The sequence below is a fragment of the Centropristis striata genome, chromosome 6, assembly GCF_030273125.1.
Source record: "Centropristis striata isolate RG_2023a ecotype Rhode Island chromosome 6, C.striata_1.0, whole genome shotgun sequence".
Taxonomy (NCBI): domain Eukaryota; kingdom Metazoa; phylum Chordata; class Actinopteri; order Perciformes; family Serranidae; genus Centropristis; species Centropristis striata.
Genome location: NC_081522.1, coordinates 33,237,685 through 33,264,852, shown reverse-complemented (window position 1 = coordinate 33,264,852; position 27,168 = coordinate 33,237,685). Strand labels below are relative to the sequence as shown.

Sequence of the window (27,168 nt, the reverse complement as noted above, 5' to 3'; positions counted from 1 at the left end):
TTCACTTCACTAATGTCCTCTGCCTCAGGATCTCCTGGGAAACATGACCTCTATGATGTTGGTGGGTATTGCATCTCATCTCCAGCTTGACATGAGATGGGTGACAAATATACCCAGGGTAAAATGTATTTTTTTGTAGTGCATATAGTAGATAAACCATGTTGCAAACACATGTTTTGAAGCATCTTTATTACGCTATGAAGCTGGTGCAGTTCATTATTAGGAATTTTGGTTACATCTATTATTAAAGCTGCATCAACAGATTCATTCTGGAAACAAACAAAAAATGTTCTACAGTCATGGAAAAAAATATTAGACCTGCCTTATTTTCTTCAATTTTTTGTTCATTTTAATGCCTGGTACAACTAAAGGTACATTTGTTTGGACAAATATAATGATAACAACAAAAATATATCATAATAGTTTAATTAAAGAGCTGATATCTTGAAATTTTCCATGGTTTTCTTGATAATGATTATGGTTATTATCAAGTTTTGCAGAATGGACCCACTCAGATTGTTTTATATGATCCAAATACATTATTAGATTATTATAATTGATGTATTTATTTAAGCAGCATGTTTATTTCTCAATGTAGGGCTCATTTTAACTACTTAATATACTGTTATGCGGAAGTCTAATCACTTTATATTGATCATATTTTCATGTTAAATATTGACCTGAAAAGTAACTAAAGCTGTCAGCTAAATGTGGTGGAAATGTTGCATAAAATGGAAATACTCAAGTAAAGTACAAGTACCACAAAATTGTACTTAAGTACAGTACTTGAGTTAATGTACTTGGTTACATTCCACCACTGAATAAATGCGAAATACGGAAAAAACATATTGAAAATGACTGTTTTTCAGCTATTTAGCTATAAATGGCCAAAGAATATCAGAAGCAGATAACTAACAAATGCAAGAAAAAATACAACTTTGTTTTGAGCGCTGTATATTTTAATTCAGAGCTGGAATCAGTGAGTTGTGAGAACTTGATGAGGAGGCTTTCGTTACCATGGTTTCATTGTGGTAATTTATCTGAAATGTGGTTGCTTTATAATGAAAACCATGGAAAATGTCTAGATCAGCTCTTAAATTAAACTCTTGTGAGCTATATTTGTTCTTTTGTTATTATATTTCTCCAAACAAATGTACCTTTAGTTGTACCAGGCATTAAAATGAACAAGGAATTGAAGAAAAAGGATTGTCTAAGATTTTTTTCCATGACTGTAAGCAGTATATTTTACAGTCTCATTTCATTTTCAACCTTTTTGCATGAACCTGTCTATAACTGTGTCTGTCTGCTGTTTGGTGCATGCCAGATAGTGAACTGTGTGTTTATCAAACCTCTCATCTAATCAACAATATGGATGTGCAGTTTTAAAGTTATTCAGCTTTCCAAAGCTGTATATTATTTTTACTTTTATTAGCATGGACTACAAATAAACATAAACACACCCAAAAAAAAGCCAAAGAACACCAATTTTATATTGGATTCCTGATTTTTTTTTCCTCACTTTGCTGACTGTCAGTTGTTCTGTTTCTGTGTTTTTGCCAGCAGGGCATCCAGACAAGCTGGAGGAGGGCGTTCTAACGGACCAGTTCTCCCAGTACCCTGGAGTGGACTCTGGCCAGCAGTCCCCCGTCTCACCAGAGAACAGGAAGAGTCACAGAGGCATTAAGAAACTGTGGGGGAAGTACGTTTTTACAACCAAAAATGTGCATGAGTCAAAGTGAGGTATAAATTAAATTAGAGTTTTATTTTTATCAGTGCTTCAACGAAAATGTACAACAAAGGTTCACAAACGGGTGGGTGGAATGGGACGAGGTGGTGGTGCCAAATAATTAAAATTAGGAGAACAAAACAAGGCCTGACTTACTTCTATTTTACAAAACAAAGACCTAACTGACTTGTCTATAAGCAGTTTTTAGGAATAAGTTCATGGGGGGCACCAACCAATAATCCTGGTGTGTCTAACAACAGAAATTACCTACGTGATGCACAATGTTGGGTATCCAAACTTACCTATCGCCCCAAGTTCACCACCACAGAAATACAATAACAAATCTTCAAATTCAAATTGTCAAGCACACAAAATACAGGTCACACAGACGGAGCAAAATATGGGCTAGATGGCAGAGAGCTGGGATCCTGTTAAAAGGTGTTATTCCACTATAGTAGAATACCAGGAATGAGGCGGATCTCCCTTGTTGGAACGCAACAAGGGAGATCCGCCTCATTCCTGGTATTCTAATTTGAATGTGAGCCGCCCCCAAAAAAACTTTTTGTGGTCCTGTTGAAGAGCAGGGCCTGGTTGCTGATTGGATAGAACGCACGACTCCACAACAACACACGCCATTTTTAAAGCAGCCATGTGCATGAACACAGCGACAAGAAACCCAGCTCTGCTCCTTCCATCTCGGCGTCTCTTTCCTTCGCGGTCAAAACTGTCGCTAAGCGATTATGCAACGATCGAAAACCAAACATCACCTTTGGAGTCTCGTAAATCCCTCTGGGGCCTTTTTCTGTAATGGAGACACGCCGAGTGAGTGGCCATTTGAGAGGGCGTGGCCTAAAACTTTCCCAGCAGCCACTTTTTTACCCTAATGGAAACGCGCCTAATGGGCCCTTTTAAACTGGAGCACACCACCTCTGAGTGGCTGGCTCCAGGTGGATCCCAACAAGCTCATTAGTACCAAGGTTATTATAGTTAACTCAAACTAACAAAATAACGAAAAAACTAGAATTGAAAAAACATTTTCGTTAACTGAAATAAAAATAAAAACTAGAGTTTTAAAAAAAAACGATAACTAACTGAAACTGTATTTTGTGGTTACAAAACTAACTAAAACTAACTAAAATTTGTGAAAATGTCCTTAGTTTTCGTCTTTGTCAACTTTTTCATTCATAGTTCAGTGTTTCTATTTGAACATGCAACACATGGTAAATATGTTTACTGAGACTGGGATGTCTACACTAGAAACAAAATTCAAAACACCCGGAACTGTAAGAGTTAATAACCTTATTGGCGCTGAGATGGATAAACCAAAGGAAATAAAGGCAAAATTTATTATGACCTCTTTCAATCTGGCATCCAAAACATAGTAATTTCACTGCGTGGTATCAGTACTTCTACTGAAGTAAAGGATCTGAATACTTTTTCCACCACTGTGTATAGTTGGGATTTTTCAAGATCAAATGAGCAGTAGTAGTTACACGTCAGGAATTTAATTTTCTGTTTTGCTTTGACACAGCCACATTATCTCTCTTTTCGTTCCCTTTTTTCTGTCAATTTTTCTTTCAAACACTCATCAGTGTTTTCATTGTCCTCAGGATCCGTCGCAGCCAGTCTGGCAGTCCGGCCCAGGTTCATGACCCCGAGCTGGGAGAGTTCAGGAGGGGAGGCTTCAGAGCTACAGCTGGACCCAGACTGGCCCGTTCAGAGAACAAACGGTAATAACACTAAAACATACAATTTTTTTCCCCCAAGTAGCCTGCATAACCATGAGCATTAACACCACTGGTTTTATCTTATATCTTTATAAATTCCAGGGAGATTGTAGTGGAGCCCTGGCTGCCTCTACTGTCTGCTGGTTTGGGATATAATGTTACATAAATCGTACTACCTTCCTACTTGGACATACAGCCTTTTTAAATTCAAAAGGATTATATTCCACTTATACTCAGTTACTGTCTTCCAGTCTTGAGTTTTAATATGTTTAATAGGCATTTAAATGCAGAAAAAATGCACATATTCAATGTACACATTCATCTGCTTTACTTCAAACAACAGAATAACCAACCCAAAGTGATTTTCACAAACCAGTGGTTGAATGTAACTAAGTACATTTACTCAAGTACTGTACTTAAGTACAATTTTGAGTTGCTTGTACTTTATACTTCTACTCCACTTAATTTTAGAGGCAAATATTGTACATTTTACTCCACTACATTTAGCTGACAGCTTTAGTTACTTTTCAGGTCGAGATTTAACCTAAAAAATACATTGAAAGTGATTTGACTTGTTATGTTTTTTAATTATACCTTATAGCAGTATATTAAGTAGTTGAATGAGCCCTATCTTGATAAAATGAAATGCTGCTTACATAAATGCATCAATAATAATAATGTAATAACATATATTTAGAATATATAAAACAATCTGAGTGGGTCTTTAAGTACATTTTGATGCTGATACTTTTGTACTTTTCCTTCAGTAAGTTTTGAATGCAGGACTTTTACTTGTAGTGGAGTAATTTCACAGTGTGGTATTAGTACTTTTACTGAAGTAAGGGATCTGAATACTCATTATATTATTATATACATATTTTCCTGATCATCGTATGTATCATTGTATTGTACATACATACATATGTTTTCTCAACATTGTATTTCAACTTTTTTCTCGAATTTAATAATCCATAAAAAGATGATAAGGACCAGGTTGGAGAAAAAAATAAATCATTAAGTACGAGAAAAAAGTTGAAATGACGAGAACACATATTTCCAGGACAGTTTGGGAGTTGAAAGGGGAAATGGTGCCCTTATCAGTATTAATAGAAAATTTTAAATGTTTAATATTTTCCAGAGATATTCCTGATGTATTATGAAGTGATATGAGCAGTTTAAATGAAGTTTGAATCTACCAGTTGAATGGTAGAATTCACATGTTGAAAAATTCTAATCTTGTTGTCATTTTTGTTTCCACTTCAGAGATCTGAAGATGCCTTTCTGTAAGTGGAGCTCGGAGCAGGTGTGTGACTGGCTTGAGGAAATTGGACTCGGTCAGTACAGCATCCTGGCCAGCCAATGGGTGACCAGCGGGGAAACGCTGCTGTCAGCAACCTCGCACGACCTGGAGAAGGTACACACAGCACCTACTTCATATCTGTATATGATTCATAAAGGATGGATCTGAGATCTGTCTGGCTCGGCTGGTTTTCCTGACAAAACAGTCTTCCTATCAGCGTGGCATTTATTTTTCAGTTCTACCTGTCTGATTATTATTGCTGTCAGTCCGTTTGGCCTTTAGTAACGCTTTTTGCTGTTAATGTCCTGTATTACATTTAACCTGTTCTGACCATATTTCCTGAACAAATTAAAGTCACAATTTTGATATATGTTATGGAGATGCAAAGAAAAAAGCAAATGGTTATTTGTTTTTATTTATTATTGATTTATTCTTATTTTGTTACTTAGAAAAAAATCTGAAAAATAATTTGTTGTTAAACAGCACTATTAATGTCACAATTTTGATAAATGTTGTGGAGATGCAAAGAAGAATGCAAATTTGTGTTTCCGTAAGCAGAAAATGTGTCTAGTTTTTTATTTATTTTAAAATAAGAAATATCATAAACAAATACCATAAACGCCCATTGTATTGTATATGTCACATCACAGATCTTGACCCTGAGATCTTGATCCTGACAAAACAATCTTCCTATCAGCGTGGCATATATTTTTCAGTTCTACCTGGTCTGGTAATTGTTGCTGTCAGTCCGTTTGGCCTTTAGTAACGCCTGTCGCTGCTTTTCATCCTGCTCATTAGTTTCGCCTTCAACATTGTCACATCGTCCACCTCAGACCCCCACAAACGGCATCACGATCGCTTTAATTAGATAATTAGAGACCACCATCACGCCCAGTGTCGGAAAGTAACTCATTTCACCACAATGAAACCATGGTAACGCAAGCCTCCTCATCACGTTCTCACAACTCACTGATTCCAGCTCTGAATTCAAATACACAGCGCTCAAAACAAACTTGTATTTTTCCTTGCATTTGTTAGTTATCTGCTTCTGATATTCTTTCACCATTTATAGCTTAAATATATTGAAAACCAGTCATTTTCAATTTGTTTTTTCCGTATATCACATTTACTCAGTGGTGGAATGTAACTAAGTACATTAACTCAAGTATTGTTCTTAAGTACAAATTTGTGGTACTTGTACTTTACTTGAGTATTTCCATTTTATGCAACATTATACTTCTACTCCACTACATTTAGCTGACGGCTTTAGTTACTTTTCAGGTCAATATTTAACAGATTTTTTTGGTAATTTTGTGTCTTTTTTAGTAATTTTGTGTATTTTTTGGGTCATTTTGTGTCTTTTTTGTTCATTTTGTGTCTTTTTCTCAAGTAATTTTGTGTCTTTTTTGTTAATTTTGGGTCTGGGTTCTTATGGGTGAAGGAAGGGATCTGAATACTTCTTCCACCACTGATCACACCAACGCTGCTATATTCTTTCTTTTTTAACTTATTTCTCTTAATTTGTTGTCTCCAGGAGCTGGCGATCAAACATCCGCTCCACAGGAAGAAGCTCCAGTTAGCCGTCAAGATGTTCAGCAGCAAGCAGCCGGAGAAATCTGCAGAGCTCGATTACATCTGGGTCACTCGTACGCACCGGAGATCACACACTGACATGAAATAATCACTGACAGAACGCATGTTTCCTGACATTAAAACTGTGATATGTTTTGTTCAAAAGGTTGGCTTGATGACATCGGACTCCCTCAGTACAAAGACCAGTTTAATGAAGGAAGAGTTGATGGGCACATGCTGCAGTACCTCACTGTGGTGAGTTTGTAGCTAATCATCAAACGATTGGTGAAAAAAAGTTTTCTATATTACACTGTTGCCCATAAAGTTGGAATCATTGGTTTCCAGACACAATCCTCTTTTCCATTGTGGTTTCATTGTCACTGTGATATATTTGGAAGAGAGTGATTATTAAGTTTTGAAAAGATATACACTTAATCTACCAAGAATAAATTGCATCATCATTTCATGGAAAGAGGTAAAAAATGTTTTAATCCAACTTTATGAGCAACAGTGTACATGAATTTAATTTAAATTTATTTTAGCACTTGTTTTCACTAGCTCGGGTTTACTTGTTTAGCACCTTTCATACAGGTTAGTAGTGGGTAGTAATATTGAATACATTGTTTGAATTATGAATTGTTTTCTGTTATTATTTTTAAATCAAACATATTTTGTGAAAAAAATAAGTATATAGTAGTATATATGTGCTTCAGAATATATATCAAGCAATCTAACATCCTTAAAAACATAGAACTTGACACTAAGATCAACTAAATTGACCAAACTATATCAATTTTTATATGGAAAATCAATTATTTTAATACATACATATATATATATATATATATATATATTGTTATGTTTGTTTTTTCAGGAACAGCAATAACCCAGGGCTTGTTTAATTATCCGAAAGTGTCAGAAACTAAAAAATGCCTATAAACATTGTTTATGTTTCACATACACATTTACGTGACATTGATTTAAAAAAAAAAAAACATTTTAAATTTTTTTCTTTTTATGAAAAAACACTTTGGAGCTTATTTAGGAGGTTAGGAGCTATTTGAAGAGTGATTTATAGTAAAACCAAGTGAAATAAAATCTAGATTACAAATTAGATAAAAAAGAAAGAACAAGAATAGATAAGAAGAAGAAAATGCAAACATAATTTAAAAATAATAATAATAACTAATTAACATAGGAAAAACTTGAAAGACTAGATGTTCACTTCATCTCCTCGCTGTCTTCTCACCTCCTCAGAACGACTTGTTGTACCTTAAAGTGACCAGCCAGCTGCACCACCTCAGCATCAAGTGTGCCATTCATGTTCTCCACGTCAACAAGTTCAGCTCCACCTGCCTCAAACGCAGACCTAGCAACGAGGTTTGGACTTAAATGTTTCGGTTTGCCTCTGTCTTTTGGACTACACATTTATGTCATACACTGTAACTTTTCTTCTCCCATTTCATTCATTTTATTAAATTCTAGCTATTGTATCTACTTAGCTACCATGTTATCGTACTTTTAAAAAAAATCCTATTCAAATTTTGGTAACGCTTTATATAAGTAAGTAATAAGGCATTGTTCTCGCTTTAGATCCCTTTAGCTGCAAAAAGCATAGTTAACTGTTAACAAGTGTATAATTAACTTATAATAGATGAGAAATAAAGTATATTTCAATATCAATAAGCAAACAAAAGATTAATAAAGGCATGGCAAAGACATAATGGGTGGGTTATGGGTGTTTTTAATGCTATTATAAAGAATTATAAGATACTCATGAGGCTTTTATTAATGTTCTTATTATAAATCTCTTATAGCCTGCTATTAGCGGTATTATAATGCCATTATTAACACTTATATAGGCTTATAAACACACAGTAATGTTAATAAGCATCTTGTAAGGACTTACAAGGGCCTTATTACCTGTTAATTAATGGTTATTACAAGGACCTTAATATAAAGCGTTACCCAAATTTTTTATATATCCTTGTGTTTCTTTGAAGTAAAAGTACTAGCAACACACTGTGAAATTACTCCACTACAAGTAAAAATCCTGTATTCAAAACTTATTGAAGTAAAAGTACAAAAGTATCAGCATCAAAATGTACTTAAAGTATCAAAAGTAAAAGTACTTGTTATGCAGAATGCACCCACTCAGATGGTATTATATATTCCAAATATATTATAATATTATTTTTATTGATGCATTTATGTAAGCAGTGTTTCAATTTTGTAAAGACAGGGCTAATTTTTTCCCCCCACGACCCGAGTGCGAATAAGCGGTTAAGGATAATTAATGAATGAGGGCTCATTTTAACTACTTAATATACTGTTATAAACTTTAATTTAAAAAAAATGTCTCATCACTTTAAATTGATCATGTTTATGTTAAATCCTGACCTATAAAGTAACTAAAGCTGTCAGCTAAATGTAGTGAAGTAGAAGTATGAAGTAACAATAAATGGAAATACTTAAGTAAAGTAAAAGTACCTCAAAATTGTACTTAGTTACATTCCACCACTGATGTAAAGTTTACATTTTTTAATGCATGTTATACAGTTTTAATGTATTTTATTCTATAGCTAACTTTCTAAGGTTTTTCTAAAACACATTTGCATGATTTAAGATTATTAAAAGTATTAAATGTGATTTTAATATAATAAAACATGCACTCATTTGTGTATCTACAATACATCGAAATGTTACTGTGTGTGTGTGTGTGTTTCAGAACCAGATCACTCCCAGTGACGTTGTCCAGTGGTCCAACCACAGAGTCATGGAGTGGCTGAGATCTGTGGATCTGGCAGAGTACGCACCAAACCTGCGGGGCAGCGGTGTGCACGGAGGACTGGTAGTAAGTACACATAATAACGGTTTATGGGACGTAGAAACCAAAAATGCGACAGATAGCAACTTCGATTTTTCTTTCCTCTCATAGATGCTGGAACCTCGATTTAACTCGGACACGCTGGCCATGCTGCTGAACATTCCTCCTCAGAAAACACTGCTGAGACGCCACCTAACCACCAACTTCAACAGCCTGGTGGGAGCTCAGGCTGAGCAGGAGAAGAGGGAGTACACCGAGCCTGCAGGGTACACTCCGCTCAGCATCACAGCTAAAGTCAAGGTAAGTTTAGTAGTGTTATATTTGAATAATTATAAGAAGGCATCGACTGCCCTCAACTACGAATTCTCAAAAAAAAAAGGACCCTGAATGGTAATTGGTTATTACAGAAATCTGGGATCATTCTGACTGGGATCCTGCAAGAGTGATCAGGTCAGTCTGAGACATCTGTGACCTAAATAAAGGCCTGCTGTAATGAGACCGGACTTTTTTTCTTGGGTTGTGTTAATTCTTAGGCTTCCAATCAACAAACCTGAGACCTTATAGTCAGTACATGTACCATTATACAGCTTGGAGTCGAAGAGGAAGTACTTGAGGCAACAATAGGCGTGTTTCCACTGAGTACTTTCTGAGTACTTTTTGGAAAGCGGCGAGTATTTTGGCTCCGCCCACTAGTTAGTTCCCCTCGGCCTCTGTTCCCATACATGTACTGTTGTAACGGCTATCCAACGGAGTTCCAATGTGACAACAGACTGACGTGGCAAGCAGTGTAGCCAACTTAGCAACTTTGTTGCTCCATTCAGCAACTATTCAGACCCCTCTAGTGACTCTTTTTCATAAAAGCGCCTAGCGACAAATCTAGCGACTTTTTCTGGTGTTATCGGAGACTTTTGGAGACTCGTTCCTCCTCCTCTTAACCAGAAACAGGCGCCTTCCCAAAGCACTCACAAGCGGCCCAGTCCTCCTGCATTGGTCTCTCCCAGCTGCAGTCAGAGGAGGAGATGTTAACTCCTCAGCGTCCAGTCTGCAAATGAATCAAGCATGCGCGAAATCGCCTCCTCTACCGTATCCAATCAACGTCGACTAGTTAGTAGCGGCTCAGAAAGTAGCTACCCAAGGCAGGTACTTTCTGAGCCGCTAACCAGTGAAGTTGGGCGGATCCTCTTTCCTAAGTCACACCCATAGCAGCTCACTGGAAGGAAAAGTACCTAATCGAAACGTGCCTATTGCTGCATTATTAGAAAACCCTCCTCACTTCTTGCTTGTGTGAGAGAAAACACCTTAATCCGAGGTGAAACCTTGGTGTGTCAGCTCAGTTAAAGCTCTGAGCACTTTGGTGTGTCTAAGCCTGTGTGTGTAGAGTCAACCCAGCACTGTTCTGCTCCTCCTTGCAGCTTTAAGACCCAGCCATCAGCCACAACCTCTACTATAAGTCTCTCTGTGCTCTGCTGAAGAAAAATCGAAGAATAATCCACCCAAAAGCACAATGCTGCGGATGGATTTGTGACCTTGGGCACTCAGTTCTTACATTCTTACTTAAGCACCTCTGTCAGCACTAAATATTAATGTGTATGGTTTGGAGCCACAGTAAAAACTACAGTAAAATACACATAAAAATAGATTTGCATGTGTGAGAGATGTTCCACCCTGAGCACCATTTCAGAACTATCAACATATTGCTCAAAATAACTTAATATTTGCCTTCGTGGTGGAAGCAGATCGTGGTAGGAGCATCAGGGGTCGATCTCTGATTCTACAGCTGTCTGATCGCAGCACGTTGGAAATATTGGATCAACATATTATTGACGACCCGGAGCCTCAACAGGAGCTCGTTGTGATCGTTTCTCTCCACATTAGTTTGGTCGGAACATCAGAGCAGATTACAGCCGGTTTAATTAAAGGTATTCTTTTCAACCAATAAGAAATAACATTGTGAGTAGATTTCCAGCCCTCCGCCTTCGTACGCGCTCCTCTTCAAATGTTTTTATTTTATTTTGTCTGCTTACATTTCTGCACTGTGAAAGAAACCGTACTAAATACAAAACGAACCAAATTTATCAATTTCACTCTGATTCCGACGAACCAAACGGACTTGGGTTGGGAAAGCGCCCTTACATTCACTCTCAGAACTGTTCGTCTGGAGGCGGGCCAGACTTGGCAGCTGGCTCTTTGTTGATGAGATCAAAGCAAGAAATAAAAGGTGTTAAACTCATTCAGCAACGTCGCCTCACACACATAACACGGGGTGGGGGGGCTCCTGCTTTTGATGGTCTCTCCCTCATGTCTTTGTCTGATGTCTCTTCTTTTGTTCCTTATTACCATTTTTCAGTGCTTCCTTCTCACCTGAGTCTAAAGTATTTGACAGGGCCCTCACCTCTAACCTTCATCCACGCTTTTTCATTTGGGGAATTATTTGATTGTCTTTGTGATCAACACATTACCTGTTAACATGGTCCAGGGTATTTGAATATTTGAATATTTATAAGAAGGCAGATAGCCAATGTGTTTTTCTCCATTGTAGCTCATCTTCCCCACGGACAGACCTGAGACAGCGAAGTTTGGCTTGTCTTCCCACAGAAGTTAACATATTTAGGCTTTGTAGCTCATAGATACACGCCTGTAAGAAGAACACACACACACATTGTGTATCACAACCTTCGAACGAGGCTTGGACAGTTGTTGGCCTGTCTATGTCATAGTTAATAGGACAGTGGAGAAAAACACATTGCCTTCTTATAATTATTCAATTATAACATTACAATAGATTCATTAAATTAGGTAACATATTTTAAATACTGTGGAATATTTATGGGATGTCTTAAAATCCTCTTGCTGAGCTCATTTTTGTGTCTTATACAGTAGTAAATCCTAGAAACAAAAAAGTTTGTACAAAATAGTTTTGAGTTTGTAAAGTCAATGGCAGACACTGCTTTTTTTTAACACACCCCTTTCAACTAATTGCTCAATTGCACAGCCTTAAGAGCTGCATATCACAAATGCTGGGTCTTGTTGGTTTTCTGAGAATCTACTGAACCTACTGGTACCTTGTTTGCTATGTAGCAATAAAAAATATACTAAAAACCTGGATTAATCTGGTTAGTCACATTGGACTGTTATTGTATTGAACACTACTGTATTTCCTTTCTAATTTAAAATTAGAAGGGCACATGAAGAGTGCAGACCTCCAGAATGTATTGTGTTCTTCCTTAGACCATGCTTTACCCTTCCACCAAGTTTCATGAAATTGGGGAAAGTAGCAGCTTCTGCAGAGGATTAAATGTAGATTATTACAGAGATCGGAGCTCATTCTGACTGGAATCCTGCAAGAGCGTCGTCAGTCTGAGACCAGCGCCTTGCCTGGCCTGTGACCTAAATAAAAAGCCTGCATTGAGACCAGTCTTTTTTCTCCAGTGTGTGTTTATTACGAAACTGAACAGTAATTAGATGCAAATGACATTTAAGGGCATGTATTCAGTAATCTGTAGTGGAATATGTGGTAACACTTTAGATTAGGAAACACATATTCAACATTAATTAGTTGCTTATTATCAGGTAAATAAGTAACATATTGGCACTTAATTAGTCATTATTAAGTAGTTATTAATGCCTTATTCTGCATGGCCTTATTATACAACCAGTAAGCCATTAACTAAGAGTTTTCCCTCAATAACCTCAGAATTATATCTTATTAGTAGTAAGTAAGGAAGTTGTTGTATATGAGTAACCATCTTAATATGCTTTTACTTTGTATGGACTTAATAAGTCTCGACATAGTGGTGAACGAAACCATGGAAACGGCAAATAGCCACCTTCTCCAGACCTTTGACGTGACTGGTGGCTCCTTTTGGATGAGGATTGGTAGATTGTAATGTCAATCATTACTCTACAAAGTGGGTCACTTTGCGCCAATGTTAGTCTACCAGTGACCCACTGAGGCCATGCAGAATAAGGCATTAATAACTACTCAGTAATGACTAATTAAGAGACAGTATGTTACTTATTTGCATGCTAATAAGCAACTAATTAATGTTGAATATGTGTTCCCTAATCTAAAGTGTTACCGAATATGTTTTAAAGGTAACCCTCTCAACACTGGATTTTTTTTTTTGCTCTTTCATTGCAGCCGAAGAAGTTGGGCTTCTCTAACTTGGCTCACCTCAGGAGGAGGCGGCGAGACGAATCCACAGACTACGTCTTTTCAGTCAAGTCGTCCTCTCCTCCGTCAGGACAGGCTGCAGTAAACGGGGTGCAGGTGCCGCCCTTCGCTGGCTTCAGAGGCCTGAGCCCGATCCTGGACAGAGAGCCCGACCGCTCCAGGAACCAGGTGGGACTCCACGACAGCAGAGATGACTCATCTCCATGACGACAGTCGTGTCGACACCCTTTCCATCAGCCGACTGTCGATCAGCTGTAACTGTCGCCGCTCCGCTTCTTTTGCCTGCTGTGGCCCATAACACCCCAGCCCATGCCTGACTGTTTAACAGCCACAGCTTCATGTCATGAATAGTGTACTGACACTACGAATCTACACACTTGAAGTATTTGGAAATTCATTTTTTCCAGTCAGATAGCTAACAAACCCGCCTCCGCCTAAAACCTGTGCCATGATCATTATGACTGACCTCAGCATCTTCTTGTCATATCACTTTCTGTAACCCATACAGTATAAATATATATTATATCTCTCATTGTACAATATTAAGCCATTGCTCTAACATGTGTGCACCACCATTAGATGATTTTATATGTGCGTGAGTCTGTCATCGAATTATTTACAACAATTTTACAACTGAATACAGTTCTGTCATGTGTTTGAGATGAACTTGTGCAATATTTGCATGGTATGGAGAGCTTTTTATTTAATATTTATGTAATTGCCGAGCAAAAAATTACATAGCATATTTAGTTTGAACCTGAGGTGGTGATTTTTTACTGTTATTTTCATATTTGCTGTAATAGTATTTTTATAGGAAAGAAAATTCTGCTCTATTAAATGAAGCTTATAAGATGTGGTTATACAAATGTAAAATGATTTATCAAATCATTTAATAAACTAAAAACATATGTGTGTAAAGTTGATTTCTTCTTGATACGCAAAAAGGTCAGAGTAGAAGCGAACATATAATGTGGTCAATTTATTAATTTATAACATATTAGAGACCTGTACAGTCATGGAAAAAAATTATTAAACTATTGTTTTCTTCATTTTATTTTTTATTTTAATGCCTGGTACAAGTAAAGGTTAATTTGTTTGGACAAATATAATGATAACAACAACAATAGCTCATAAGAGTTTAATTTAAGAGCTGATATCTAGACATTTTCCATGGTTTTCTTGATAATAACCAAAATCATACTAAGAGGGTTGTGATTGTCCTTAAGAGAGGTTGTATTTTTATGTGCAATAATTTTGTAGAGAACAATTTTGCCCATAATAAAGCCAAACAGTGATTTGTTTGATCATTTTCTAACACTTTGATACGTTTTTGCATAATAACAACCAAAATCATTATCAAGAAAACCATGGAAAATGTCTAGATATCAGCTCTTAAATTAAACCCTTATGACCTATTTTAGTTGTTATCATTATATTTGTCCAAAAATGTATCTTTAGTTGTATCAGGCTTTAAAATGAACAAGAAATTAGAGAAAACAAGGGACTCTAAGGCTATAATAATTTTTCCATGACTGTATTTTCTTCAGGAAGCATACATTACAGCCTGTGTTTTCTTATTAAATTAATATAATTCTGAAAGATAAGGAAAGGTAAAAATAGAAAAAGATGTGGACAGCATGCTTGAGTAACCTGCTAATCATCATCATCACCATCATCATCATCATACTCACCATCTCAGTGGCTGTCATGGCTCTTCATGATGCCAGCTCCTCCCTCGGTGCTGACCGTTACCATGGAAACCATGTTAAGATGACAAGGGAACTGCATGCTTGAGTATGAGTCAGCATGCAGCTGCAGGTACAATCCTCCTGCATTACTACAGTAATATGTATAGTACACTTCTGCATACTTACATAAATGCAAATTTGATGAATTGCTAAAAACTGCCACTAAAGCCTATATAGGAAACTTATTAGTATGTGTGTGTGTGTTGCAGATGGTGATCACAGAGGGTACCATTTTTCAAATAGAAGCGCTGTCTGAAAGCATCAACAACCTCACAGTAAGCACCAACACACAAGCTGCTGGTAATGACTTGTGCAGCTGATTAACACACCCAGTAACTGCTCCTCATCGCTTGTAACAGAAGTTCGACTCACTCAGATGGAAAAACTCTGGAGTTTATCCGAGGGAGAAACCCATTAACAAGTAGCACGATGACTTCCAGAGTCAAAGCTGCTCGCTGGTGCTTCATTACTCGCTGTTATCAGGCAGATGCCACTCTTGGCTGTTTTGCTCCTGTTGTGTTTGCTGAAGTCATCCAAGTAATTGTACCCTAAAGGATTTGGATAACAAACATGTAAAACCACTTCTTGAAAGCTGCCTAAAGCAACTTGTCCAGTGAACCAGTTGAGCCATGAGATCGTATTGGGAAAATATTTTAAAATGGAAAGAAATATTCAGCCTAGAGCCTGTAAAGATGAATTAAGAGCAAAAGTATGACATTGGGAATTAAAACTTTAAACATGCCTATTATTTCAGAAACAATTACAGCTTTTATGCTTTCCATGGTACTAAAAAAGGCTTGTAGCACCAGTGTTGTAGTACTCGAGATCGGTTTCAAGACCACTTATTGAAGGTCTCGTCTCAGAACCGACTGCATTTTTACTCGGTCTTGTCTTGCTCTCGGACAAAGCGGACTCTGGGTTTTATTTCAAGACCAGTCAAGACCACAACTGTGCATTATTGGAGATACTTAAAAATCGTTAAAATCATTACTGTGATTTTGCATAAATGGTATAGCTTCGAGTACAACCAATAACATGACTCATACATCATTTAATATTCAATTTATATCATTTGTCAGCCAACTCGTCTGTAATTAAATTTGGTTACCTGAACCACAAAGATTTTTTGTGCACAACTACAAACAAAAAAAAAACACAGCACAACTTGTGAATTCTGCAAAGCAACGCTAATGGAGACGGCTGGGACTGGTCTTGGTCTTGACTCGGTCTCGACCCCTCACAGTCTTGGTCTCGATACAGTGTGGTCTTGGTATTGACTTGGTCTCGCTTTAGGTGGTCTTGACAACACCTATAATGTAATAATTTCCTGATAATGTAATTACGCCTGAAAATCTAATAACATTTGCACTTAACTCGATAATCAAAGTTATCAAAAGTAATCAAACACAATCAAACTGACTGGCAATGACAAAAACATTTTTCACAGCACTTTGAGACATCCAAGTGAAAAGCTTGAAAGGCAAAAGTATAAAAGTGTGTGTGTGTGTGTGTGTGTGTGTGTGTGTGTGTGTGTGTGTTGTTCTTACAGACGTGTATCTATGAGCTACAAAGCCTAAACATGATATTAAAAACAGGAAGATTAGTTTAAGCTTGCTCAAAAACATATAGTCACCGAGATCACTGAGATTGATGAACTAGATCCATTTTTGTGTGGAATATCAACTCTGTAAGACCATATTGGATTTTTAAGTGGCTAACTGGGTAATTGGGTAATTTTAATAAGTAACCCCTATAGACCTATCACACCAAAATTGGTACTTGTACCACCATTTGTATGATTCTTGTGATAAAATGACTTTATCTGCCCCACTATCTTTGACGTTTTTTGTTTAAAATATCCCCATGTATACTGAAACTAATGCTGTTAACTGATCCCTGCTTAGTGGCAAACATCAACCCTCAAGCTTTCTAACCCATGCCAATTTCCCATGATGCTTTGCTTCCAGTACCTCCTCAGCCAGGACGAGCTGCAGAAGGAGCTGAAGCAGTCTCAGACGGCCCTTGTCTGAAGGACAATCACCTGACAATCAACACACTGTCAATCAACCACAAAGACTTGTAGGAATTAATCTGATGCCTGTACTGAACGCCAAGAACCTGGAGGTTATGCATAAAACCAAAGTTCCCTGAAGGAGGGAAATAAGGTTCAACATATTAGTGTGGGGATTGCGTCCTCGCAACACCAACCTGAAGAAACCTTTTTTCTGTCATTTCTTGCCATATTATGCTCTAATATGTATCAACAGACTATAATTGACACATTTGAAGCATTTTTAGGCATTTTAAAATTTGACCTTTTTTTTTTTAAATATATTTTTTGTCCATTTTAATGCTTTATTGAGGGTGGATGGAGGGAGACAGAGAGGAGGACATGCGGGAAGAGGTTCTGAGTCAGATCTGGACCTGGGCCGCCCACTCTTTAGGACAAAGCCACTATGGTATGTGCTCTACCAGGTGTGCCACCGGGACGCCCCGAAATTTGACCATTTTTTGACAAAAATCGACATACGTATGACTTTTTGTTCAGTTTTTGGACATCCCATAATATGGTGTTTTTTTCCACTATTTTTGGACAAGCTATACTACCACATGTATCAACAGACTATAATTGACCAATTTTAAGCATTTTTGGGCATTTTAAAATTTGACTATTTTTGACAAAAATCAACATGCGATAGTATGACTTATTTTTGAGCGGGTAATTTTTGGACATCCCATAATATGGTGTTTTTTCACAAATTTTGGACAAACTATACTACCGCATGTATCAACAGACTATAATTGACCAATTTTAGACATTTCAAGGGCAGTTTAAAATTTGACCCTTATTGACAAAAATTGACATGTATGACATATAGTATGACTTTTTTGAGGGGTAATTTTTTTTTTACATCCCATAATATGGTGTTTTTCTGTCATTTCTGGCCGTATTATCCTCTTATGTATATGCATAACCTCCAGTTCCCTTCCAGTCGGTACACTCGGTAGAACACATGGAGACAGAGCATAACGCCTTAAGACGCCCCTTTGCAGCTGGACTGAGGGGACCCAGACCTGGCACAGCAGCTACAGTAAAGCAGATACTTTAATGGCCCGCGGAGAGCACAGACTGAGTGATATGGTGGTACCATCTGCGAGGGAGACGTTGAAGTTTTCTTTCATGCCCATGTATTTAGTCGGAGGGAGGACTTCATCCATCTGGTCGCCCCAGGACTGACTTGATCTGTCCTCATCGTCTAGGCCTCCAAGCTCCACCGCCTTGGTGGGCTTACCGGCTTCGGACAACAGGGTTCATCGCAAGCGGCAAAGCCTCCCAACATTCTGGAAAGGAAAGTCACAAGTCTTTCCAGGGTCCATTACGGAGCAGGCGGCAGTGCGCACAAATCTCTGGGTTAGCAAGTGTAGTTTTAGCATGCAACATGCCAAGACAGACCCGGCAAGCATCATGTGTATCTGTCTCGGAGAGGGAGAAACCACACACACTTGGACATGGGCGGTATTTGGCTTTACTGTGGCTTCTAGACACCCCGGAAGAGCCTTCTTCTTCTCTGGAGCCATTCTGCCTCACAAGTCAGCGCGCTAAACAAGTGATTTGGGAAACTTTAATGCTAAACTGATACAGAAACAGCCCGGGTAATTTGTTAGCGTGGCTAAACAAAAACTGAGGTTTCCCTCATTTACAGTGATGATGAGTACATTTACAGACAGTACAGAAATACAAATTCAAAATACAGATAACAGACAAGACAAATAATAAGTAAATTGCCATTTAAAATGACCAAAGCTAAAAACAGTTGCAGACAGTTGTGGGAAAGTCTACAATCAAGCTTTGAAAAAATTATGGACGTATGATCCTCAGTGTGAGTTGAAGATCATTCAGGTTGTGGGGCATTAAAACAAAAGGCTGACTTCCCAAGTTCACTCAGCACATAGAGCACATGAGCAACCTAGAGAGGAAACCAATTATTTGATCGTGTCAAGTACTGTCCATGATTCCAATCAAGAAAGTATGGAGTTACTTTTCCAGTAATGGCCTTAAAGATAAACCGGTACCAATGTTTCTTTTGCCTGTTTGCCAGAGAGTGTGGCAAGTTAGCGAGCTAAACAAACTACTGCAGAAACAAGCCTTGATATGGATGCCTAGGGCAGGGAGCTAGCTCACCTCCAGTCAGACTGTTGAACCGCTCTGTCAGGTTATGCGAGGTGAAGTGCAATAAGATTGAGGAGATTAGAGACTGTGCAGGGGTCTTTATAGCCCGAGGGGAAGGCGGGACTTCCCTGGCCTGCAACAGTCTAATTGGCCTTGACAGTCGTGTTGAAAAGGTTTCTTCAGGTTGGTCTCACGAGGACGCAATCCTCCCTCACTGATGTGTTGTACAGAGTGTACGGACTGAAAGGGAACAGCCTAACACTGCACTGTGGATCTGTTGATTTCTACCAACCGCTGATACCTCATGTAACACCTACAGTCAGGAACACCGTTCGACCTACACAATGTGGAAAAGGTTAATCAGATATGACTTACGATATTAACAATAATAATAATAATAATAATAATAATAAATTGAACTGTGACTCATTAGCACTGTTTTTTTTAATTTTTTTTATTTACTGCTTTCCTTGTTTCCCTATTCATTGTAACTTGAAATTACCATACTGACCACTGTGTACTATGTAAACTGTTCAGACAACGGGGGACACATTAGCCATTTCTTATTATATCGTCACACTGTTAAAATAATCGCCTAAATCATTTTCTGTCAAAATTGTAAAATCGCCTACATCCTCAGTTGATCAGATCATGTGATTTTACCCCTTTAAGATCATCACTTCTCTGACAGTTTGCCACATTCAAAGGCATCAGATAAGAACCCAGCAAAGAAGAGCTAGAGGGAGATTGTTTAGTTATCAGTTTAGTTTATCAGTGTTTCATGGTTGACACTAATATTGGTAACACTTTATTTTGAAGGTGTCTACATAAGAGTGACATGAGCGTGTCATAAACATGACATGGAATGTGTCATGAACATTAATGACACTTTGAAGTAACATTAATGCTCATGATACTTGTCATGTCATGTTTCTGATAGGCTTGTGTGACTTAGACACCTTCAAAATAAAATGTTACCATATCTTGCTTAAGTCACAAAGGCATGTTCAAAAAATTGCCTAAGTCATTTATTTCTCTTAAGTTACATAATTTACACACAGTGTTATTACTATGCCAATAGCTCTCCTTTGTTACATCCTTTTTGAGTGAAATGATCAATAAATGTCATATGTTACACCTTTGGTTTCCTGCAAAACTTGAAAAAATTAGTCAGACGATTATTTTAACAGGGTGACGTTATGCAGATAATATATTTCAGTGATTCTTGAGAACTTGGACAAAACATGTCCGCGACATAAATAATTTTTTTTTTAGCTAAATATTCATTTTTAAAAACCGAACCACAATCATAAACAGGACAAGGGTAGCACAACAAATTGTGTTTTGATGTTTTCTTACATTTTGTTTGTATTCTAAATGATATTATATGTGACCAGTGCCTACAGAAACCCGTGTCCGGAAGCAGGTCTCATTCCCCTTTAAAAAAGTCCAAAAAGTAATATAAAATTGAGTGGTATTTATTTCATAAAAAAAATATTTTGAAATGGTTTTAATGTACTGTCTGGTCAATTGAAAATGTGTCAAAAGTTTTCGTCATCAGACTTTTTAAATTTGGGAAAAAAAATCAGGAATAATTTAGTGCAGCTATAACTCAAAGGACCCCTTCCCTTCCCCCTTGGTCATCCTGATGGCATGGGAACATTTTAGCTCTGGTAAGTCTTTAATAATACTTTAATCTTGGTTCAACTATTTAAAATGACAGTTTTTAGCACATATTATGGTTTATTTTCCCGTGTTCTCCCCTATTGTATTGTATATCTGATCGTTGGTAAAATAAAAGCACACACCCACTGAATGATCTTAAGGGGTTTGGAAAATGACCTCAGGCATGTAGGCACATCAGTATTTATGCATTCCAATAGAGAGCCATTTGGCCATTTGTTTACCCATCAAACCCTTTAGGCTTACAACAGTTAACTGGTAAGATGAGTCTTTTGTTGACTTACCTTAAAATTTGTGAAGTTACACACACCGCACCCATGCTAACAGGCTGGAACTCCCCCTAGAAACTTGTTGTCGTGTAGAAAATCCTCCTTATTCTACTAAAAGTTCTGTACACGTCAGGAGACTGAAGACAGAGTTTCAGACACACACACACACACACACACACACACACACACACTGTGTATCTCAGCAGGGCAGGGGACAGGAGCGGAGGGCAGGCAGTGTACTTGGACCTAAAGAAACTTCCAGACCCATCCTGGTGAGTATCCAGAATCTTTAAGATAAGATAGATAAATAAAATATGACTTTATTTATCCCGCAGTGGGGAAATGTAGTCATCACAGCAGCTCAAGATACAGACACATAGACAGGATAAGAATATAAAAAATAAGACATATACAGTCATGGAAACCTTTGTTTACTTCATTTTCTTGTTCATTTTAATGCCTGGTACAAATAAAGGCAATTTAAGAGCTGATATCTAGACATTTTCCATGGTTTTCTTGATAATAACCAAAATCATTACCAAGAAAACCGTGGAAAATGTTTAGATATCAGCTCTTAAATTAAACTCTTATGACCTATTTTTGTTGTTATTATTATATTTGTCCAAACAAATGTACCTTTAATTGAACCAGGCATTAAAATGAACAAGACATTGAAGAAAACAAGGGTGATGTAATCATTTTTTCCCATGACTGTACATACATTCTATACACATTCTATACATACATTTCTGCTATTTGACATTTATTGTTAATATATATTTTTTGTGTTTGTTTTTCTGAAAGTATTTAGCATTTTCCAGATATTGCACATTGGAGAAAATATATTTGGTAACACTTTACAATAACCAACTAAGTAATGTTAATAGATGGTTTATAGACCAATTATTAACCATTTACAAAGTGCTATACATATTTAATCATTAAATGTTTCAAACCAATTTCTTAAAGGTATATTAATCATTTCAAAATCATCAACATACTTAATATGGTAAATAATAATATGGTAAAAATGTTAAAATGAGTGCAACTAAAAATATTGATAAACTATTAATTATCATTTAATTGTGTGTTAATGGTAAAATAATTGTAAACTTACATTACTTACATCTACTTGTCATTTATAAATCACATAGTTAGTTAAACATTAATAAATGATGTATTTACCATTCTAAATGGCCTATATAAGGTTTATAAATGATGATTAAACATCTGTTTACCACTTATAAATGAGGGTTATTGTAAAGTGTTACCGTATATTTTAACATGTTAAATGGGTTAAATGGGTTAAATAGGTTGGTGCATGTAGTAATATGAATATCAATGAATAGATATATTTAAATATATGCAGAGATATACACAGTAAAGTAGAAGTGGTATATGACATATATAATACAGGAAAATACAGAAGGCCTAATATAGGACTAATGTGGTCGGTCAAATAAGATCAAATAATAAATTAACTCTTAAAAGAAGATCAATTATCTAACACTTTTAAATCTAAGCTTTTTTTTTTTTTTATCTTGGTAAGAAACAAATAATTTGCAGCGTATTTATATGATTTTATCAGAATGTAACAAGGACCCAAATGCAAATGAGAGGCTGGAAACCAAAAAAAAATTGTGAGGAGTTTTGGAATCAAAAGGTGGCCTAGCGAGGGAAACTCAAAGCTAGACTTGAAGTTGGCAAAATTTAGAGTTCAAAGCGCCAGGCTGCAGACTTTCATAAGCTGTGAAGCACATGTTAAATAGTTGACTAAAGTGTTTTTAAAACATTTTTACTGCAGTATATCATCTACACATTTTTACAGTTAAAGAATACAAATTGGTTTGGGCCTACACCAATGATAAATTACATTTAAACTGTAAAGACAATTAACATTTGGTATATTTTTTTGTTACAATACACAGGTGGCTCTGGAGCCGCAGGTTGCCTACCCCAACTCTTTGATGTCTGTTTTACCTTGTGACAAAGTTTTAGATTTCAATTTAGCTTTATTTCAGAGAAATAATTATATTAAAAGACTGCAGTAAGTTAACTTAGCGCGGTCTGCTTTGACTGTAATACAGTGCAGCGTTGTATTTCTTCATTGTGTTGAATAGTGAAGACCAGAATAATATAAATTATAAGTTTATTTGATAGGGAAATTAATATCTAGATCGTGATCAAGTAAAAATGTGAGATAAAATTATATTAAGACTAAAATATAACATTACTTTATAATATTAAGTCTAAAATACAAAAATATTTGAACAGAGTTGTTAGACACTTTTAAAACACTTTTTTATGATTTTATGATTTTGTGTGTATACATGCATATTTTATTTTGTGCGGGCAGTGCATTTTATTTATTTTTATTTTATTCTATTTTATCTTATTGTATTTTATTGTTTTATCGTCTACTTATCTTTTTATTGTGCTTTTATTGTGTTGTCAATTTATTGTGTTTCTGTGCAGTACTTTGAAAACCCTGTGTTTGCTATAAACTTGCTATATGAATAAAGTGGATTGGATTGGAAATACACTTATATCAAAATCAATCAATTTGAAAATGTTTATTCACTGAAAACAAAATGTAAAAGCTAAAAGAAGACACCAACATTGAAGTTACTGCCCTCTGGTTTTGCATCACTATTAGAACCTTTTACAGTCATGCAAAACCAGAGTGCAGTAACTACATTTTTTGGGGTCAAAGGTCAAATAAATCGTCATGATATTTTAAACATAAATATTACATCCTCAATACATGTAGAAATAAGTGTCATATCACTTACCTACCTATAACCCATATGGCTGGCCAGTTAAAAAACTTTTTTTTTTTCAACTTTAAAGTTTTTCTCAGTTTTACCCTTTGAGTAGTTACTGCAGTTAGACTCTGTAGGGCAGTATATATTAACGGTGCAATTTCTATCTTTCTAGTGTATCAGGGAGACAACGCTGTGATCTCCCACCCTCCATCGTCCTTCCAGCATGGGCCAGAATATCAGCCAGCAGCTGTCACCTACTTTCAAACCCTTCCCGAAACCTTTCCCCAAACCTTTCCAGAACTCCAACTTATTAGCTTCTTTCAAGCGTGCCTCCACCCGCCCCCCAAAAGATGAGACCACGGCCCCTCGACCGAGCATCTTCGCTACGCTGAAGAAGCCCCCCGTCAACAAACCCAATGATTTCGTACCCCTGTACAGCGACTGCATCGCTGCCGCCTCATCCAGAACTCAAGAATACCTCCTCTTCAAAGACCCAGAGGAGAAGTTTCACCCGAGCCCTGAGGTGCTCACTCAGGTAGGTGACTTTATACTTCCAAAAACCCTGAAGACAGCACCTCTTCAGAATTTCACATTTTGATTTGATTTGATTTATTTGCACACACCGTTCAAAATGCAAACAATAAACCATAGACTGTATATAAATATGCAATAAACACAATCTTTCACATGGAAGGAAAAAAAGTATGTGCTGGAGAGTTCAGAAACCCGGGGTGGGCTTATAAAGAAACCTCACCAGGTTAGTGTAACTAAAACATTTTTTTTAGGCATTTCAAAATTTGACCATTTTTGACAAAATCGACATTTCTGATTGGGTCATTTTTGGACATGTCATAATTTGGTGTGTTTTTGTAATTTCTGGCCATATTATGCTCTAATAAGTACCAACAGACTATTATTGACCAATTTTAAGCATTTTTAGGCATTTTAAAATTTGACCATTTTTGACAAAAATCGACATGCTATAGTACGACTTATTTTTGAGGGGGTCATTTTTGGACGTCTCATAATAGTGTTTTTTTTTTGTAATTTCTGGCCATATTATGCTCTAATATGTATCAACAGACTATAATTGACCAATTTTAAGCATTTTTAGGAATTTCAAAATTTGACCATTTTTTACAAAAATCGACATGCTATAGTTAGACTTTTCTTTGATTGGGTCATTTTTGGACATCTCATAATATGGTGTTTTTCTGTAATTTCTGGCCATATTATGCTCTAATATGTATCAACAGACTATAATTGACCAATTTTAAGCATTTTTTGGAATTTCAAAATTTGACCATTTTTGACAAAAATCGACATGACGTATGACTTTTGTTCAGTTTTTGGACATTCCATAATATGGTGGGTTTTTTCGCCATTTTTGGACAAACTATACTACCATATGTATCAACAGACTATAATTGACCAATTTGTAAGCATTTTTACGCATTTTAAAATCTAACCATTTTTTTTTACAAAAATCAACATTCTATATAATACGACTTATTTTTGAGGGGGTCATTTTTGGACGTCTCATAATGGTGTTTTTCTTTTTTTAATTTCTGGCCATATTATGCTGTAATATGTATCAACAGACAATAATTGACCAATTTTAAGCATTTTTAGACATTTGAAAATTTGACCATTTTTGACAAAAATTGACATACTATATTATGACTTTTGTTCAGTTTTTGGACATCCCATAATATGCTGTTTCAAAAAAGCGACTAGCGACAAATCTAGCAATCTTTTTCTGGTGTTATTGGAGACTTTTGGAGACTTGTTCCTACTCTTCTTAACGAGTAGCAGGCAGCAGTCTCTCCCAGCTGCAGTCGGAGCAGGAGATTTTAACCCCTCAGGGACCAGTTTGCACCAGTCTGCAAATGAATCATGCATGCGTGAAATCGCCACCTCAACTGCATCCAATCAGCGTCGATTAGTCATTAATGGCTCAGTAGCGGCTCAGACGCTAACCGATTAAGTTGGGCGGTTTTTGGGCAGATCCTCTCTTCCAAGTCACACCCATAGCGGTTCACTAGAGGGAAAAGTACCTAATGGAAATGCGCCTATAGAGTGAGACTTCACATTATTAGGAGAAATATAGTTGGAGTTCTTCTGGTAGGGCGTGACTCTGAAATTTGACCTTGTAGATGGAGATAAATGGTTGCAGAATGTTCTAGATGGTCTTTTAAACATCTTTTCCTTTCAACAGGTCTTCCTGATGACCTACATCACTCAGAGTGTCAGCCTCAACATGACGGACACCTTCAACTGCACAGCCATGACGCCCGAACAGCGCATCCTCCTGGGGGCCGACTGGGTCTGGGCGGTGCTGGAGAAACCCACCAAGAATCCCAAGATCCAGATCGCCGTGCAGGTCCTACACCTGCCGGATAAGGAGGACGCCGAAGACGGCAGCATCCCTCCGGAGGCCTGCACCGAGTCCGTCCAGATGGCACAGAAGGAGTCCAGCAACAAGACCATGTGTCAGAGGATGGTGGACTTCTGTACCTCCATCGGCAAGGACTGCTACGCCCTCTTCTTGTTCTTGGGGAAGAAAAACGACAGGGGGAATATCTACGGCGTCCTCAGCAACAACTTTGACGCGGCCATTGGGAAGTGCGACAAGATTGACAGAGCTTTCATTGAAAACTTCTTCAAAGGCTCGAGGTATCTGCATACTCCCTCGGGAATGATGCAGGCCATTGTCACCAAGAAAGAGGGAGACCCTCTCACTCTCATGATTAAATTCAGCTGAACTAAAGGGGCTCATGATATTTGTTACAGTAATACTTTAAATGTATGGTAAATGGTAAATGGACTGCACTTCTACAGCGCTTTTCTAGTCTTTGCGGCCTAAAGGGTGCCACCTGCAGCAGGAATTCATTAATACACCAATAACTAGTGAAGGGACAATGAAGCTTCGTGAAGCATTTGCTTTATTTTTGACCCCACTAGATGGCGGTCTTGACTTAAAAATAAGGCGTTAGCAATGGGAATTTGAGTGTGTTTTCAGCCCTTTGTTGATTAAAGAGCACCACCTAGTGGACTGTAAATACAGTGAATGGTTCACGAAGCTTCGTTGTCCCATCACTACCAATGACATACCAAAGGTTTGTTGTCTTGCTGAACATCACAGAACGGTCTGTAATGGTAGATTTAATTTGAGCTTTTCCCACTATGACAAGTCAAAATGTTTG

General features: G+C 37.1%; 1 protein-coding gene across 7 annotated transcripts in view; it reads left to right on the top strand.

Moving 5' to 3' along the window:
* The window catches only part of ppfibp2b (PPFIA binding protein 2b), a 93,274-nt gene extending 74,845 nt beyond the window's left edge, over positions 1–18,429 (top strand). For 4 of the 7 annotated variants that reach the window (XM_059334294.1, XM_059334293.1, XM_059334292.1 and 1 more), the window contains 9 exons: positions 1,561–1,699; positions 3,337–3,456; positions 4,717–4,867; positions 6,288–6,399; positions 6,492–6,580; positions 7,583–7,705; positions 9,054–9,179; positions 9,264–9,452; positions 13,294–14,340. In XM_059334294.1, coding sequence (XP_059190277.1) covers positions 1,561–1,699; positions 3,337–3,456; positions 4,717–4,867; positions 6,288–6,399; positions 6,492–6,580; positions 7,583–7,705; positions 9,054–9,179; positions 9,264–9,452; positions 13,294–13,533 — 1,289 coding nt within the window. In that variant the 3' untranslated portion in view covers positions 13,534–14,340. Of the gene's footprint in view, positions 1–1,560; positions 1,700–3,336; positions 3,457–4,716; positions 4,868–6,287; positions 6,400–6,491; positions 6,581–7,582; positions 7,706–9,053; positions 9,180–9,263; positions 9,453–13,293; positions 14,341–15,283; positions 15,350–17,041 lie in introns of those variants that run through there. The other 3 variants (XM_059334295.1, XM_059334291.1, XM_059334296.1) reach the window with 2 other exon arrangements.
* The last annotated feature ends 8,739 nt before the right edge of the window (positions 18,430–27,168 follow it).